This window comes from Nomascus leucogenys, chromosome 13 (genome assembly GCF_006542625.1).
Source record: "Nomascus leucogenys isolate Asia chromosome 13, Asia_NLE_v1, whole genome shotgun sequence".
NCBI classification, from domain to species: domain Eukaryota; kingdom Metazoa; phylum Chordata; class Mammalia; order Primates; family Hylobatidae; genus Nomascus; species Nomascus leucogenys.
In genome coordinates this window covers 84,641,373-84,659,089 of record NC_044393.1, presented here as the reverse complement: position 1 = coordinate 84,659,089, position 17,717 = coordinate 84,641,373, and the positions used below count along the sequence as shown (strand labels likewise).

Below are 17,717 nucleotides of genomic sequence, written 5' to 3'. Positions count from 1 at the left end.
GCTCCAGTACAGTATATAACGTTCCTTCAGGAGGAATAACTCAGAAAAGGCATTAAAAATGTGGGAGACCTCAGCAGAAAAACAAACACCAGCATAGTATCTAGGGAGTGAACGGGTTAGTGGAAATGAAAACATTACACGTGTACATATGCTCTATGAGGCAACGTGTATAGACAACTAGAAAAACCACACAGCCTACTTTTCTCTATAGTCACACAAACTCATTGGGTAAATGAGTTAGAAAAAGAGAAATAAAATTGCTCCTTTAAGTCAGAATCAGGTAACTGCTTAAATACATAAAATACCAAATCAGAAGAAAAGTCTAAAGACATAATTTTGGTAACTTCATAAAATTCAGCCTCTTCTGACAACTTTAAATAAGGCTTTTTTTCTTGCTTTGTTTTTGTTTTGTTTGGGAGGATTACAGTTTAGGGATAAGCTTTTCAAGTTCACTGTATTTAAGTTTCCAGCATCAATCCAGAAGTCTTGTATTTCACATGTCAGAGTAATCTGCACGAGTATTTTGAGCAACTCTCATTTTATGGTCAGATGCGGCAGAAGTTTTCCTAACCATATTAGTAGGAATTTTCAAACATTTTTTAAAGGAAAAAAAAAGGCCTGTCTTGTGGTGCTTCTTCCCACTGCTCCATTGATCTGTGTGGCAAGGGTTCCTACAAAATTTCTAGGGAAGGGGTAACTTTCAGTGCCACAAACCCCATTCACAGTAAGGATTTTCAACTACACCCTAAAACTATGATGGTTCTGGGTTCCTCCAACATATAGCTCAGTGAAGATCATCTTGCCTGAGAACTCTGAGGTCCTTTTCACTGCTGCCAAGAACATAAAACTAGGAGAGGGTATCTGAATGGTGAATGCAAAGTCAGCCTGCACTGTGTAGCCGTTTACATGATGAAGCTGAATTTAAGAACTGATCTGCTAGATGGATCCCACTGGTAGAAATGATCCCCTTGGCAAGGTTAAGTGTCTCCTCTAAGGGAAGCCCTAAGTCCAAATGAGCCTTGTTTACAAGGTATAATATAAAGAGACCTATCCTTCTAATAGCTAAGTGACCTCCAATCGCAAAGCAGCCACTCTGGGAGACCACACACACCATAGCAATGCTATCATGGTTGGTAACAAGGAATCCCTCTTTGGAAACAGCTTTCTAAGCTTCTAGCATTTTTAATACCCGCAAGGTAAACTTTCATCCTTTGAGGCTGTAGTTCATTGTGCTAACAATTCAAGATCAAACCTTGTGAGCCAGATGGTGATCCAGGTAGATACTGTAAATTTTCATCAGTATCAAAAACAGTGACTACAGAATAATGACAAATTTTTTGTGTTATTCATAAGCTGATTCCAAAAGTGACTGCAGAACTAGCCAAAAAGCAACAAGTTTGTACTGATAGCTACTATTTATTAGATAGTCTACAAAGCACTGTGCAACATTACATACATTATCTCAATTATTTTTTATGAAAACCCTATTAGGTGGATATTTACGTCCACGTCTACAGATAATGCAAGAGTTTCTGAAAGGATAAGCTACAAACCCGTGACACGCAATTTACCTATTAAATGAATCTAAATGTTTAAAAAAGCCGGGCGCAGTGGCTCACACCTGTAATCCCAACACTTTGGGAGGCTGAAGTGGGCAGATCACTTGAAGCCAGGAATTTGAGACCAGCTTTGCCAACATGGTGAAACCTTGCCGTTACTAAAAATACAAAAATTAGCCAGGTGTGGTGGTGATGCCAGCCACTTGGGAGGCTGCAGCACGAGAATCACTTGAACCGGAGGCAGGGGTTGCAGTGAGCTGAGACTGTGCCACTGCACTCCAGCCTGGGCGGCAGAGTGAAACTCTGTCTCAAAAAAAAATAATAATAATAAGCCACTTGCCCATGATCACGCTGCTAGGAAAAGTCAAACCATAATTTAATCCTAATCTGTCACACACAAAGACAACATTGACAGGAATAAAACTTACTTCCATATAGGAGAGATGCAAGTTGTCAAAGAGAAGCAGAATCACTTTATCACATACAGAATCAATGTCATCACTGTCTGAAAAAAGATGCTCTGAACAATTCTTCCAGTTTATTGATTCTGAACCTGCCATGTCTTCAAAAATGGCATTATTAGTGAAGCTGCTCAACAAGTCCTCTGAAACAAAACAGCTAGCGAAATGAGTATTTGTATTTAGCCTAAATTATACTTTTAGGACTTTTTCTTATAGCTATACCCTGAATCGATATGTTTAATAACATTAGGATTGAGGTTATCACTGTAATAGCAAAAGAACAACCTAAGCATTCACCAGTAGCAGATTAAATCAATTATGTTGTATCTATTCAAAAAAATCTTAGGCAGCCAAAAAAAGAATGAGGTTCCTTGCTACTTACATGCTGATATAGAATGATCTCCGTTAAAAAAGATAAAAAGAAAAAAAAAAGGCGAGGGCCAGACCTCTATGTATAATTACTATTTGTGTTACACATGTTTGTTTAGGCACAGACTCTTTCTCAAAAGTATAAGGCAAAGTGGTAACAGTAACTTGTCAAACAGGAGACAGGAGCCAGAGAACAGGGGTGGGAGAGGCCCTTTATATGAAATTACTTTTGTATCTTGTCCCATGGCAAAAGTTAATTATTCAAATTTTTTTAAATTTAAAAACAATACAAGCTGATTATACATTTGACAAATATAAGGAATTTCTGACTGCAGGAAAAAACAAAACATCAACTATGAAGAGAAGCAGAAATTCTTCTTGAGCTGCTGATTTTACTATACATTTGGGCTATATTTTTTCTTAAGACAATCACTACAAACTAATAATATAAATACCTTTTTTAATGTGAAAAGGTATAAAATCTCCTTTAAAAACTTTTCACTTATCCATCATATAACATCAAATGTACCTGTAATCCCAAGTATGATTCTTTTGAGAAGGCAAAAAGTCAGATCAAATACATCATTAAGGAAAAACATGCACACTAAATAGACTATGAACTCTACTGGGACAAAGACCATTATTTTGCGTATTTTTTCATTCCCCAATTCCTGACAGGATTCTCAGAATCTCAGTTTCTTAATGAATAGCAAATTGACTTATTGGTTAAATTAGCAACTTCGGAGCTGCCTAACAACAGTACAAAAATAAATGAATAATTCACCAGAAACTAGCTCTAGATATTAATTTTAATTACTTTGCAGCAACAAAATTTAGTACCAAATGTTTAACAAGTACCCATTATAATTACTAAACTGTGAAGTCACTATTATTTGTATCTGACCAGCTATACAAAACTCATCAATTTTTCTCTTGACAAAAGGTAGTAAAAATCGCAAACAATAAAGAAGACACTACTCATTAAAAGTCATGTTTACTAATCTAGCACCATAATTCCAGTCTTAGAACCTCCCATGCAGTTGGAAAGGGATTATGGGAAGAGGTGAGTATGTTGGAAATGTGGGGTAGTTCTCAAATTGGGGCCCCATTTTGCTTGCTTTAAAGCAAAAAACACAGGGTCTAGCAAAGAAGAGAAGTGCTGAGGCTGGAGATGAAAACAAAAGCTTTTGGTTCAGATAGTAAAGGAGGCCCTCAAGAGCAGTAGAATCAGTGTATCCTGAAGGCAGTGCTGCACGCAGTCTCATGCACTAGGGGGTTTCTTCTTGGCATCCAAGTCCTTTTTAATTTCTTCAAGTTTTTTAGCCAGGTTTGATATCTTTAAAGAGAAAAAAGATTATTATAATTTTGCATCTACCTAATCAATATTCTTTTACTTCTCTTCCTCCAAAGATAAATGGTTTTACAAGCTTTTATCTTCCTCCAAAAGAGATCTGCTAAATAGTGGTTATTTCTTTTTGCTTTCTTTTTTGAGACAGGGTTTCACTCTGTCACTCAGGCTGGAGGGCAATGGTGCAAACACAGGTCACTGCAGCCTTGACCTCCAGAGCTCAAGTGATCCTTCCCACCACAGTCCTGCAAGCAGTTGGGACCACAGACATGCCACCACCCCTGGCTAATTTTTGTATTTTTTGTAAAGATGGGCTTTCGTCACACTGCCCAGGCTGGTCTCGAACTCCTGAGCTCAAGCAATCTGCCCACCTCGGCCTCCCAAAGTGCTAGGATTACAGGCGTGAGCCACTAAACCCGGCCAATAGTGGTATTTCTTAGCCTTATAACTGCATATGAAAGATATCAGAAGTTGTCAGATAAGTATGCTCCTTCTCTGAAACCCACTTCTATTTTTGTATACCCACTTCCGCTCGATCTGGTGCCAAGTAAAGGTTGTACCTATAAACAATAAATGTGACATAATATAGCCTTTGCCTAGAAAACTGTATGACTCAAACGAAGGTTGACAAAGGAATTCCCTTTGTCATATGAAAAGCTTTATAACAAATCAAGTTAGAATCATGTTTCCCTTGCTTGTCTTTTTCAAACACCTGTCCAGAATCCCCATTCATAGGCTGCTGCACCACTTGGTTTTCAACGTCACCATCTATAAAGCGAGGTTAATACAACTTCACAAAACTCTGTCCTCAAATGTGCTACACTTAGAATTTTGAGATGGAATATAGATCTATATTTTTCAGTCCCCCTACCCAGATGCATCTCCAAAATTCTAAGTCATCTCTACTACTGGGTTGTGGGGCTGAAAATATTATCCAATTAATTTTTAAATTCTCACTTATCACATGATTTCCCAAAGAATTTTAAGAGCCCAACTTAACATTACTCTCGGCTAACAAGCCACAGCTGAGGATGATCATAAGCCCAGCTAAACTGAAGGGATTTTGCCCTCTCGTGGTGATATGGAGGACAGCTGTTTCATGAGTTGGATTACTTTTTCAAACAATGGCAAACCATTCTACAATATTCAGGAGTTTTGCCTCAGCCCTATGGACTGCATTTATGCTGGAAGTCACACCTCACCTCAAACAAAGAAAAGTCACTCTAAAACAGTTACATGGAATCAAGGAAGTCATGGATATGGCCACTTACGTCATAGTTCTGAGCCAGATACATTCCAACCACGTTGCCCAATGTAAATCCAAGCTGAAAAAATAGAACAGTAAGAGTTATAGTGCCTACCGAGTCCTGTCCCAGTCTGATTCCAAACTAAAATACATAGACAATATCTTCCTAAGAAGCTTAGGACAGTGTCTTCCTAAGAAGCTTAGGACAATATCTTCCTAAGAAGCTTGATGTCCAGTCTAGGGCTGTGTACAACATGAGAGTCACATTTTTCTTCTATAGACACAGAGATGCCCTCTCCAGAGGCTAAACAGCATACAAAAGAATAAATGGTGACACCAACCAAACATAAGAAGAAAATAAAACAACAAAAAAGAATAAATGGTAACACTGTATAAAGCTACCCTAAATTCTCTTATCCCCTCACAACCCACATAAATACTTGACTACAAGTTCTGGAAGCTCAAGCCAAAGTTCTGATTTTTCTTGTTGAATGCTGCAATTTTTTTGTCTTTTTTTGGTTATGGATATTGTTATTCCTTTTTAAATCAAATAAAAATTACTCAGTTTTTAAAGTATTCAGTCAAGGCCGGGCACAGAGGCTCACGCCTATATCCCAGCACTTTGGGAGGCCAAAGTGGTAGATCACTTAAGGTCAGGAGTTTGAGATCAGCCTGGCCAACATGGGGAAACCTCGTCTCTACTAAAAATACAAAAATTAGCCAGGCGTGGTGGCTCACACTGTAATCCCAGCTACTCGGGAGGCTGAGGCAGGAGAATCACTTGAAACCGGGAGGCAGAGGTTACAGTGAGCTGAGATTGTGCCACTGCACTCCAGCCTGGGAGACAGAGCAAGACTCTGTCTCAAAATAAATAAATATTCAGTCAAATCATAGGATCTCAGAGAATGAAGGGACTCGTCACAGTTTACAATCTCTTCATAGTTCAAAAGAGGAACCTGAGGCCCAGGATGGGAAGGGACTTCTCCAAGGACATTCACAACAAGGAGGACAGGACAATCTACATTAGCTTCACACTCAAAAACTAAAATATGTGATGACAGAAAAGAAGAGAACACTCTGACACACCACTGAGAGCACATATGGCTTAGCACTCTGCCACAGGTACAGTCTAACAGGCAGGACATTTAAGGCCGGTGGGAAACACAGTGACAAGAGACAGGTGCAATTTTTAGAAAACTTTAAATATTTATCCCATTTGGTGACTATTTTCCTAAACAAAAACTGGTTCATGAAAATTTAGATATACCCAAAAGGGCCAAGGCTCCTCAGCTTTGAGTTTTAATGATAATAATTCCCTGTTTTCCTCTGGTAACTAAGAGGCTCCATCTGCAGCTTAATTTCTCATTTTATAAATTCAAACTAGCATCAGTTTTTTTCATGATTTTCTTTAATCATTGTTGCTTTTATTCAATCAATACACAGCAGAGAGGTTTAAAAAAATAAAATATGGCACTTAACACCATCAATCACACATGGCATGACTGAACCTTCTCTTCAAGTTGGAGATGCACATAGGGGAACAGAATACAGCTGGGTCCTTAGTACGCTTTAAACTTACTAAGCTTGAAACACCAAAAGCATAATTTAAATTGGTTTGTTGTTAGCAATAAGAAACATAGAAGAGGCTATCTAATCTCTAATCATAGACCATTCTGATCATTTGATTAATCAGATATGGCCTGCAAAATCCTACTTTTACCAATGTTGCACCTTGAAGGAGAATGATTTTTTTCTCCTATGGGTTGAAACCAGGTAGGAAGTGGTTTTCCAAATCCAGAAAGAGTATTAAATTTGCTTAAAAGAAGAGAAAACAAATCAAATGAAAGTATTAGCTCTAACACCAAAAAGAAAAACCATGGAATTTAAAAACTTTCAAAAAAAATAATCGAGTTCTGGTTCCACCACTATCAAGCGGTGTGCCTAAAGCAAGACACTTAACCTCTCTGGAGCTTTGCTGATATGAGCTTCCTGATTTATAAAACATTATACTCACAATGTAATGTCCAGCTCCAACATTCTAAGATTCCTAGTTCTTACCATATGTGTCTCTAAATAAATGTGGCATGCCTAACGTGGCTTCATTTTGGCAAATTTGCCAGGTATCAGGGCACAAGAAAAACTCATGATTATTTTAAAACACAACACAAAACAAAAACCATGAGCCTCTAAACAAGTCATATCAATTCCAGTTTCAGAATACTATCAGATCTACCAAGGGAGTATCATAAGATTAAATACACAAGAAAAATACCACTAAGAGAAATGTTGGGAAAAATGCATGCAGCCAGAAAAGCATATACAGTATGTTGTTCATGGGATGGTCAATAGGCAAGTTTAGACAAAAAAGTGAAACCTAAATCTAAGGAACAGTGACTCAGTCTGAGAGGTTAGACTGGAGTCAGATTATAGGAGGTCTTGGATGAGTCTGAAACCTCCTTGCAGGCCAAGAATGCCTAACTTCTTCCAGGCCAAGACCTGGAAACCTCATCAGTAGTTCTGTCAGCTGAATGCCATCACAATGCCCTGCTTCCCCCATATCACATGGTCACCCCTTAGTATTCCCTGTAGAGAAGACTGTGGCATAAGGAGTGCAATGCTTTCTTCCCAAGCTCAACACTAAGTGCATTACTATCACACCCTCTCTGCAATGATTTTGAGACTTTAGGGGTATGAAAAAGTAGCTTCTTTTCACAGGAACATTGGGGACAATTAATAGTAAAACACTGGAAGTTTGAGAACAGAGGACTGAGATGAGGAAAGTAGTGTACAGGAAAAATAGATGGGAAGAAGATGCTGGAGCTAAGAGCCCCAAAAGAGAAGTCTAGACTGGCACAGAGCAGTACACAACAGAAGAATCACATTGTCAGCTCTATAAATAGAGAGTACACTAAGAATCAGTGAAGCACCACAATCCATTATCCACAATTCTGAAACCCAACTCAATCCAAACTATATTTCATCATAACTCATTTGGTAGCAAAAGCATACCTGACCTGAACTAATAGGAGACTACAGTCATTATCACACTTCAGTGTGAATAATCATTTTTTGCTATAGAAATAGAAATCTTTAAATATAGGATCCTGCCTTAGACCTCCTCACTGGAGAATATGTCTCACACCAAAAATTTTAATACATTTGGTTACAAAGTGCTATCCCAGATGCTGCTGGGGGTGTTAAGTACCAAGGTACATGATGCAGCTTATTACTTTTCTAAAATCTGAAAGAAATCTGATTTCCCAAATACATATGGCCCCTAAAGATTTTGATTAAGGGACTGCAGACCTTAATATACTAAAAATCAACTTCATATTTCGCCCCATGAAAGGATTAAAAATGATCTCTGCCCTTAGAGAACTTATGATGAATAGGAAGAAATGCTAGGTAAAATAGTTATATAACAACAGAAGGCAGGACCCTGCACAGGATTTTCAATGATAACAGATGCTCCAAAAATCAGAAGTAGGCCATGCATTAAGTGGCAAAATGAATGATACAGAAGTGATTAAGAAATCATATTTGAAAAATATGTACCTCAGGTTGATATTAAAGGCTCTAAATATGCTAAGTGTTCACATTTAAACTGGTGATATGGTTTGGCTCTGTCCCCACCCAAATCTCATCTTGAATTCCCACGTTGCGGGAGGCACCCAGTGGGAGGTAACTGAATCATGGGGGCAGGTCTTTCCTGTGCTGTTCTTGTGATAGTGAATAGGTCTCATGAGATCTGATGGTTTCATAAAGAAGAGTTCCCCTGCACAAGCTCTCTTTGTCTGCTGCCATCCATGTAAGACGTTACTTGCTCCTCCTTGCTTTCTGCCATGATTGTGAGGCCTCCCCAGCCATGTGGAACTGTAAGTCCATTAAACCCTTTTTCCCATATAAATTACCCAGTCTTGGGTATGTCTTTATCAGCAGTGTGAAAATGGACTAACACAACTGGTAAAGGAAATGCAAAGAAAACTGAATGTGGAAAATCAACGCACAAGATGGGAATGGAGATGTCATGACTGGCATAAAAGAAACAGGCCTGACTGGAAAAGAGAATTTGAGTTAAAGAATGGAGAGAATTAAGTATGGAAAGTTGGGAAGGTCTAGATGTTGGGCTTTGACAAGCAGGTAGGGCAGCCAGGTACAATGGCTACGCTTGTAATCCCAGCACTTTGGGAAGACAAGGTGAGAGGATGGCCTGAGCCCAAGAGTTTGAGACCAGCCTGGGCATCATGGTGAAACCACATCTCTACCAACAAAATGCAAAATTAGCCGGGTGTGGTGGCATACATCTGTAGTCCCAGCTACTCTGGAGGCTGAGGTGGGAGGATCACTTGAGCCCAGGAGGTAGAGGTTACAGTGAGCTGAGATCATGCCACTGCACTCCAGCCTGGGCAACAGAGGCAGGGGAGTTTTCTTCACATGCAATCGTGGTAGGGAGCCACTGACTACTCTTTGCCCTCAGCTACATGATGAAAGCACTGCCTGAGAAGCACTCTCCCAGTACCTATACTCAGAAAAGGCTGAGGAAGCAAGGACCTACTAGATGATGAAAAGATGTAGAAATTTAAAAAGATTTTTTTTTTTTTTTAAGAAAATGAAGTACCTATTAGAGAAAAGCCGATTGCTGTGGTGGCAAGCAAACAAGACTGAACTGTTTCTATTGATCAATAAAGATCAATGGAATAGAGTGGAGAGCCCAGGAATACACCGTAAAGGCTTATGGTCAAGTGATTTTCAACAAGAGCGCCCAGGCACTCAATATGGAAAGAACAGTCTTTCCAAGAAACGGTGCTGGGAATAATCTTTTCAAGAAATGGTGCTGGGACAATGGGATATCCACATGCAAAGAATAAAGTTGGACTCCTACCTCACAAAAATTAACTCAAAATGGATTAAAGACCTAAATGTAAGAGCTAAAACTATAAAACTCTTCGAAGAAATCATAGGCATAAACCTTCATGAGTGGGGCTGGGCAAATAGTTTTCTTAGCTATGACACCAAAAGTACAAGTAACCAAAGAAAAAAAAACTGGACCTCATCAAAATTAAAAATGTCTGTGTTTCAGAGAATACCATCAAGAAAGTCAAAAGACAACACACAGAATGAGATAAAATATTTTCAAATATATATCTGATAAGGGATCTGTATCCAGAATATATAAATAATTCTTACAACCGAGTGACACAAAAAAACTCAATTTAAAAATGGGCAAATTGGCCAGGCACAGTGGTTCACACTTGTAATCCCATACTTTGGGAGGCCAGGGTGGGTGGGTCACCTGAGGTCAAGAGTTCAACACCAGCCTGGCCAACTTGGTGAAACCCTGCCTCTACTAAAAATACAAAAATTAGCCAGGCATGGTGGTGGACGCCTGTAGTCCCAGCTACTCAGGAGGCTGAGGCAGGAGAAATCGCTTGAACCCAGGAAGCAGAGGTTGCAGTGAGCCGAGACTGCACCACTGCACTCCAGCCTGGGTGACAAAGCGAGACTCTGTCTCGAAAATAAATAAATAAAATAAAACAAAAATAAAAATGGGCAAATGATGTGAAAAGATTTCTCCAAAGCTACAAACAGTCAACAAGCACATGAAAAGATGCTCAACATTAGTCACTGAGGAAATGCAAAGCAAAACCATAATGAGGAACTACGTCACACCCACTAGAATTACTTTAACAAAAACAGTAAGAGCTACACGAAATGTTGGCGAGGATGTGGAGAAATTGAAAGCGTCATACATTACTGGTGAGAATGCAAAACGGTGCAGCTACTCTGGAAAACAGTCCAAAAGTTCCTCAAAAAGTTGAGCATAAAGATACCATATGATGTAGCAATCCCACTTTGGGGTATATACTCAACAGAACTGAAATACATATCCACACAAAAGCCTGTATACAAATATTCCTAGCAAGATTACTCATCATAGCCAAAAGTGGAAACATCTTGAATGTCCATCAACTGGTGAAATAATTAACAAAATAGAAATAAACATAACAAACAAGGTGCAAGATAATTATTCAGAAGTTAATGAAAAGACATGAGACCTAAATAAATGAGAAAATGGATCATAACAGTGTAATAGTGTAAGGCCAGGCACAGTGGCTCACACCTGTAATCCCAGCACTTTGGGAGGCAGAGGTGGGTAGATCACATGAGGCCAGGAGTTTGACACCAGCCTGGCCAACATGGCGAAACCCTGTGTCTACTAAAAATACAAAAATTAGCTGGGGATGGTGGCACACGTCTGTAATCCCAGCTACTTGGGATGGTAAGGCACAAGAATCGCTCGAACCTGGGAGGCAGAGGTTGCAGTGAGCTGAGATTGCACCACAGCATTCCAGCCTGGGTGACAGAGCGAGACTCTGTCTCAAAAACAAAACAAAAGACATAATAGCGTAAAGGTTTCAGGAGCATAAGTCATCAGGAGGGCCTCATGGAAAAAGATCAGAGTGGGGCCATGAAGAGTATTTAGGAAGGCAAAAAGGATAAAGGGAAAACCGGCTGGGTGCAGGGGCTCATGCCTGTAATCCCAGCACTTTGGGAGGCCGAGGTGGGTAAATCACTTGAGGTCAGGAGTTCGAGACCAGCCTGGCCAACATGGTGAAACCCCATCTCTACTAAAAAATATAAAATTAGCCAGGTGTGGTGGCATATGCCTGTAATCCCAGCTACTTGGGAGGCTGAGGCAGGAGAATTGCTTGAATCCAGGAGGCGGAGGGTGCAGTGAGCCGAGATGGCACCAGTGCACTCCAGCCTGGGTGACAGAGTGAGAGTCTGTCTCAAAAAAAAAAAAAGCAACAGATTACAATAACACAATAACAGCATCATAGGCAGTGTGCACAAAGCCCCCAGCAGTGCCATCATGTTAGCTTCCCGCCAAAAGCATCCTTAAAATAACTCTAGCTAAACCTTACGATTAAGGAAGCAGTAGCTTTCCTCAGGTAGTGTTGGTAACTATCTGCAAAGAGGTGTCTTTTACTGCAGTAAAAGAAAGGGTGGTGCTCACTTTGGCAGCACATACACTAAAACTGGAATGATAGATCAGAATGGCCCCTGCGCAAAGATGACATACAAATTTCTGAAGCACTGCATTTAAAAAAAAAAAAAAGTCTAGGAGCAGTGGCTCAAGCCCATAATCCAACACTTTGAGAGACTGAAGTGGGAGGATTGCTTCAGCCCAGGAGTTCAAGACCAGCCTGGGCAATATAGTGAGACCCTATCTCTACTATTAAAAAAAATAATAATAAAGGGGAAAAACTGCAGTAAAAGAAAAGGGGAAAATCACAGGAACAAGGTCTCTTCAAGATAGGGACAAAGGGAGAATATTTTAATCTGAGGAGGAATATAACAATGGAAGGAAGTTATCAGCAACACAATCAAGTGCAGTGGTTTTCAAACTGTCCACAAATCACAACTGTAGGAGAAACATCTTAGAGGGTTCCAAAATGTGTAATGACAATGCACCTGCTTAACCTGTGACTGTTTCATCACTTCTAAACCTTTCCTATCACCTACCCTTCTGAGAGAAGCTAATCCCCACTTGAGAAGAAACTCATCAGGGTTCAAATGACACCCTGCAAAAGAAAAACTGAACACTATCTGAATCCTTGTTGAGTGCTCCTGTTTTTAAGTTCTTTAATGTGTTAACTCATTTTTAATCCTCACAACAAAAGTGTGAGGTGGGTTTGCATTTTCAGATGTGGAAATGGGAGCACAGAAAATTTCAACAGCCCACCCATGCTACCACAGCTTGAAAACGATGGGAGGCAGGGTTCAAACTGAGAAGTCTGACTCTGAAGTTTAACCTCTTAAACACTAGAACATGATGGTCATTTTTTTATAGATGAAATGACTGAACACAAAGAGAAATACTTGCTCAACTTTAGAGTCAGTGGCTCATTTGACAGAGGTGGAATCAATGTGAAAAGTAACGCTATCCACTTATTTAAAAAAAAAAAAAAAAAAAGCAATGAGGTGGAAGACCAGAGGGTGAGAGAACATCAGTGTTCAGTTACTTCTGAGCTAGGAATATAATGGACAACTTTAGCATCTCTCCTTAAATACCGAGAATTCTGAATTCTCAAATCAGAATCTGACCAGGCACAGTGGCTCATGCCTGTAATCCCAACACTGTGGGAGGCCTAGACAAAACCTGTCTCTACAAAAAAAAAATTTTTAAATTAGTCAGGGGTGGTGATGCGGGCCTGTAGTCCTAGCTACTACTAAAGAGGCTGAGGTGCGAAGACTGCTTGAGGCCAGGAGTTAAAGACTGCACTGAGCCATGATTGTGCCACTGGACTCTAGCCTAGGTGACAAAGAGAAACCTTGTCTCGAAAAAAAAAAAAAAAAAAAAATTAACACACAGTAAAAGTTTATTGCAAAACCAGACTCATTCTGCAAAACCACTTAGAAAGTTAACTGTAATTGAATCATGTCCTCTCAGTTTATCAATGAGCAACAGATATAGTAGGCAGCTCAATTACATCATCCTATACTCTGGAGCTAAGTGATACCGCTTTTAATCTAGTGTTTACTACAAGAAAATGACTGTCATTATTCTGAACTCCTAAACTAACATCTAGTTAGGACACTACAGAAACTCCTAGAGGCAAAGGAGCAGCCCTGTCTTGGCTGGGCAGATTAAGGACACTCTTTTGACTAACTGGATTTAACAAACCATTACCATCTTTCAAAAGGACAAAAGGGGTGCATTTTGTGTTTTAATCTCTTTGATAAAGATACAGCATTTGGGGCCAGGCGTGGAGGCTCACGCCTGTAATCCCAGCACTTTGGGAGGCTGAGGCAGGCGGATCCCGAGGTCAGGAGATCAAGACAATCCTGGCCAACAGGGTGAAACCTCGTCTCTACTAAAAATACAAAAATTAACTGGGACTGCTGGCGCGCGCCAGCTACTCGGCAGGCTGAGGCAGGAGAATCGCTTAAACCCAGGAGGCGGAGGTTGCAGGGAGCCGAGATCGCACCACTGCACTCCAGCCTGGCGACAGAGCGAGACTCCGTCAAAACAAACAAACAAAAAAGATACAGCATCCGGGCAGGGAGCGGTGGCTCACGCCTGTAATCCCAGCACTTTCGGAGGCTGAGGCGGGTTGATCACTTGAGGTCAGGAGTTCGAGACCAGCCTGGCCAACTTGGTGAAACCCGTCTCTACTAAAAATACAAAAATTAGTAGAGCATCCTGGTGCGCGCCTGTAATCCCAGCTACTCCGGAGGCCGAGGAGGGAGAATCGCTTGAACCCGGGAGGCGGAGTTTCCAGTGAGCCGAGATCGCGCCACTGCACTCCAGCCTGACGACATAGCGAGACTCCGTCTCAAAAAAAAAAAAAGAATTAGAGTTTGAAAGCATCAAGTTTTGAATGCACAATAGCTTGGCAGAAAAACTTTCACTTGAAAATTTGATGAGCAACTCCTCCTGGAACCTTCACCAGGCAATCTTTGAAATATACCGAGTTTTGCCAGAAAACTCGTTTTTAACTCAAATAAGGAGCCAGGAGAAATAGTCTGCTTACTCATGCTTACTCATTTTGGGAAAAATTACTTGTATACCAGTGTCTGACTCATTCCTCCAACTCCGAAAGGTCTGATGAGAACTTAGCCTCTCGGACTTCGTGAGGTGGCTAATTTACGATTTATTCCTGGCCTTCCTACCTCCTCAGAAATGCCAACTAGCAGGGCTCCACAGCAGGGACCGGCCGGCGACTATGTAATGAAACAGGAGCGCAGAAAGAAAGGGGGGCGTACTACGAAAAGTCATCAAGGACCACACAAGCTTTAATGCAAGGATTACACAATGAGCGCGGGGCGCGGCACACAGTAAGTAGCTCTGGAAACGCACACTCTCTGACACCTCAAAGTTTTAGGGACTTGGATGGCTGCAGAAAAATATCGGCAAAGGGATTTTCTGAGGAGGCAGGAAGAAAACGGCCGCCCTGCGAGGCGACGACCAGGCGCGGGGCCGAAGGGACCGCGGGACCCACGCCCAGGCCGGGTCGGCGGGGTCAGCAGTCCTCAAGGGGGAAATGGGGTCCGAGGCACGCCCCAGGCAGCGGGCCCCGCTCTTCGGCAGCTCCACTCACCAGGAACTGGAGCATGATGTCGGTGGGGAGGGCGAGGACGGCGCGAAGGACTGCAGCAGCTCCGCGGGCCGGTCCGAGCCTACCTCCCCATGCGCGGGGGGGCGGAACCCCCGTCGACTTCCGGGTCACGCCACGCCACGCCACGCCCCGCTCCTCCTGCTCAGCCCGCGCCCGGAAACGACTCGCAGCGTCGCAGCTCCCAGGTTCCCCCTGGCGGAGCGCGTCGGCCTCACCGCCTGAACTGGCGGGGCAGCGAGCGCGCGACAGGACTTGCGAGGAGTAAGTTCCGAGCCCGGCTGGGTAGCCTTGAGCATCCCGCCTCTGTAAACCTGGGCCGGGACCCAGGAATCTATATTATTCTCAGCACGCGGACTATTCTGATACACAGCCCAGCTTAGGGCTCTCTGGCCTAGAAGGACGGCATGAGCAGCGGGTCCCGTCCCTAGGTTCGCAGCTGAATCGTGGGGGCTTTTGCGACATCTTCTACTTGGGCCCAGCTGGACTTTGCGGGGAGGAAAGGAGGCTTGTGGCTCTCAAAGCTCCGCAGGTGTGCTGTGTAATCAGCGTTGAGGACCCAAGGTAGAGGTTGGGTGCTTAAGAAGCTCGGATGGCGGGCTTTGGAGTCTGGTGATACCGTATGGGGCCCATGCTGCCGTGTGCCTCACGCCAGTCACTGAGATGATGAGTTTTGTATCAGAGAAAGGGTTTATTCACCAGGCAGCCAGCCGAGGAGACAGGAGAACAGATCTCAAATCTGCCTCCCCAAAGATGGGTTTTAGGGATATTTATGGGATAGAGGAGCAGGGTGGTCTGAGGTGTGGGGAAAGGCGGTTGGAGGTAAGGCAAAGTTTGGCAATGGGTTATCTGCGCGAGGTAGTCAAGCTTCATGGCGCTTCATATGATACAGGGTCACAAAATGACATCCTTAGCATGATCTGAGGGTGGAGGTTTTGGCCCTCTAATGTCAGAAGGACACCCATTGGGCTTTCATGCAGGCCCAGTTGAGGGGTTGGTGGTCCCAGCTGGTTTAAACTGTACAAGAACTGACCCCAACTTCCTGAAAAACAAGAAACCTTTATCAAGCAACCCAGATGTCAGAGATGTTATCCGTAAGGAAGCTAGTGGGAGCTTAGATATATATTGTTTAGCTCTGTGACTTTAGCTATATGGGTTTTTTAATCCACTAAGAGCAAGTGACTAAAAACAAGTGAGAGAAGTTACCTTTGGCAGGCCTCATCAGGTTGGCCCTCAGTTTCACTGGCTCAGCTGGGTTTCTTGCCTGGGATAGCCATAGGTCCTGTTGACAATTTGGTATCATCGCCACAAGGAGTCTGTTCTGTCAGTCTTCTAGTCTGTGTATGTGTGTGTTTTTTTCTCTCTCTCTTTTAAAGAATTTATTTTAAGCCTATTATACCACACAGTATGTTTTAAACACTAACTCCCTAATAAGATATATAACTCCCTAATAAGATAAAGCAAAGACAAAAAAAGTTCATCTTGTTAGAAACAAGATACACCATCACTTATTGTCTTAAAACATTATTGCGCTTTAATTTTCATAATTTGACAAAGCATTCGTGAAACAATTTGCAGACTAGTTTTAACAGACAAATAACACCTGTAAGCAGACATGACTGTCCTAAATTGTTTAGTAGGTATGAATTTTACAAACTTTTTTTTTGAGACGGAGTCTCGCTCTGTTGCCCAGGCTGGAGTGCAGTGGCGCGATCTCGGCTCACTGCAAGCTCCGCCTCCTGGGTTCACGCCATTCTCCTGCCTCAGCCTCCCGAGTAGCTGGGACTGCAGGCGACCGCCACCACGCCCGGCTAATTTTTTGTATTTTTAATAGGGACGGGGTTTCACTGTGTTAGCCATGATGGTCTCGATCTCCTGACCTCGTGATCCGCCCACCTTGGCCTCCCAAAGTGCTGGGATTACAGGCGTGAGCCACTGCACCTGGCCTAAAGTCATCTTCTTAAAGTCATCTTCTTAAGAGCAGTTCACAGATTCTCAAAGTCTGTTAAACAGAGGTGAGTGTGGACCTGGAGGCAGCCTGGGTGGGGCAGGTGTCCTCCAGGCATGTGCCTGGGCAGGGCTGCAGGACCTGGTGGAGTGGGCAGGATACTGTGCTCAGAGGTCAGGCTGGCCATCTGTCTTCCACAGAAAAAGCTGCCAAGCTAGGGTGTTTTGGTCTAAAAATTCTTGGTGGGGACAGGGAATCCTTGAAGGGAATACTTTTTTTTTTTTTAAAGTTATAGTGGAAATGGGGAAGGAGGACAAGAGCTTTTTTGGGGGGTGGGGTAGGGAGGGGGACAGACTCTTGCTCTGTTGCCCAGGCTGGAGTGCAGTGGTGTCATCTAGGCTCACCACAACCTCCATATCCTGGGCTCAAGCAATTATCCTGCCTCAGCCTCCTGTGTAGCCAGGATTACAGGCGTGCGCCACCACGCCAGGCTAATTTTTGTAATTTTAGTAGAGACAGGGTTTCACCATGTTGGCCAGGCTGGTCTCGAACTCCTGACTTCAAGTGATCTGCCTGCCTCAGCCTCCCAAAGTGCTGGGATTACAGGCATGAGCCACTGTGCCAGGCCCCAAGAGCTTTTACATAAAAATTTAAAAAAAAATTTT

General features: G+C 42.4%; 1 protein-coding gene and 1 pseudogene across 1 annotated transcript; one reads left to right on the top strand and one right to left on the bottom strand.

Moving 5' to 3' along the window:
- Positions 1–2,575: 2,575 nt before the first annotated feature.
- Positions 2,576–15,203, bottom strand: STMP1 (short transmembrane mitochondrial protein 1). The gene is made up of 3 exons (XM_003261378.4): positions 15,090–15,203; positions 5,009–5,062; positions 2,576–3,725 (listed from the first exon to the last, which is right to left on the bottom strand). The coding sequence occupies exons 1-3, from the start codon at positions 15,102–15,104 to the stop codon at positions 3,651–3,653; spliced, it is 144 nt and encodes a 47-aa protein (XP_003261426.2). The 5' UTR covers positions 15,105–15,203; the 3' UTR covers positions 2,576–3,650.
- LOC115838092 lies at positions 11,994–12,093 on the top strand (annotated as a pseudogene).
- Positions 15,204–17,717: the final 2,514 nt, after the last annotated feature.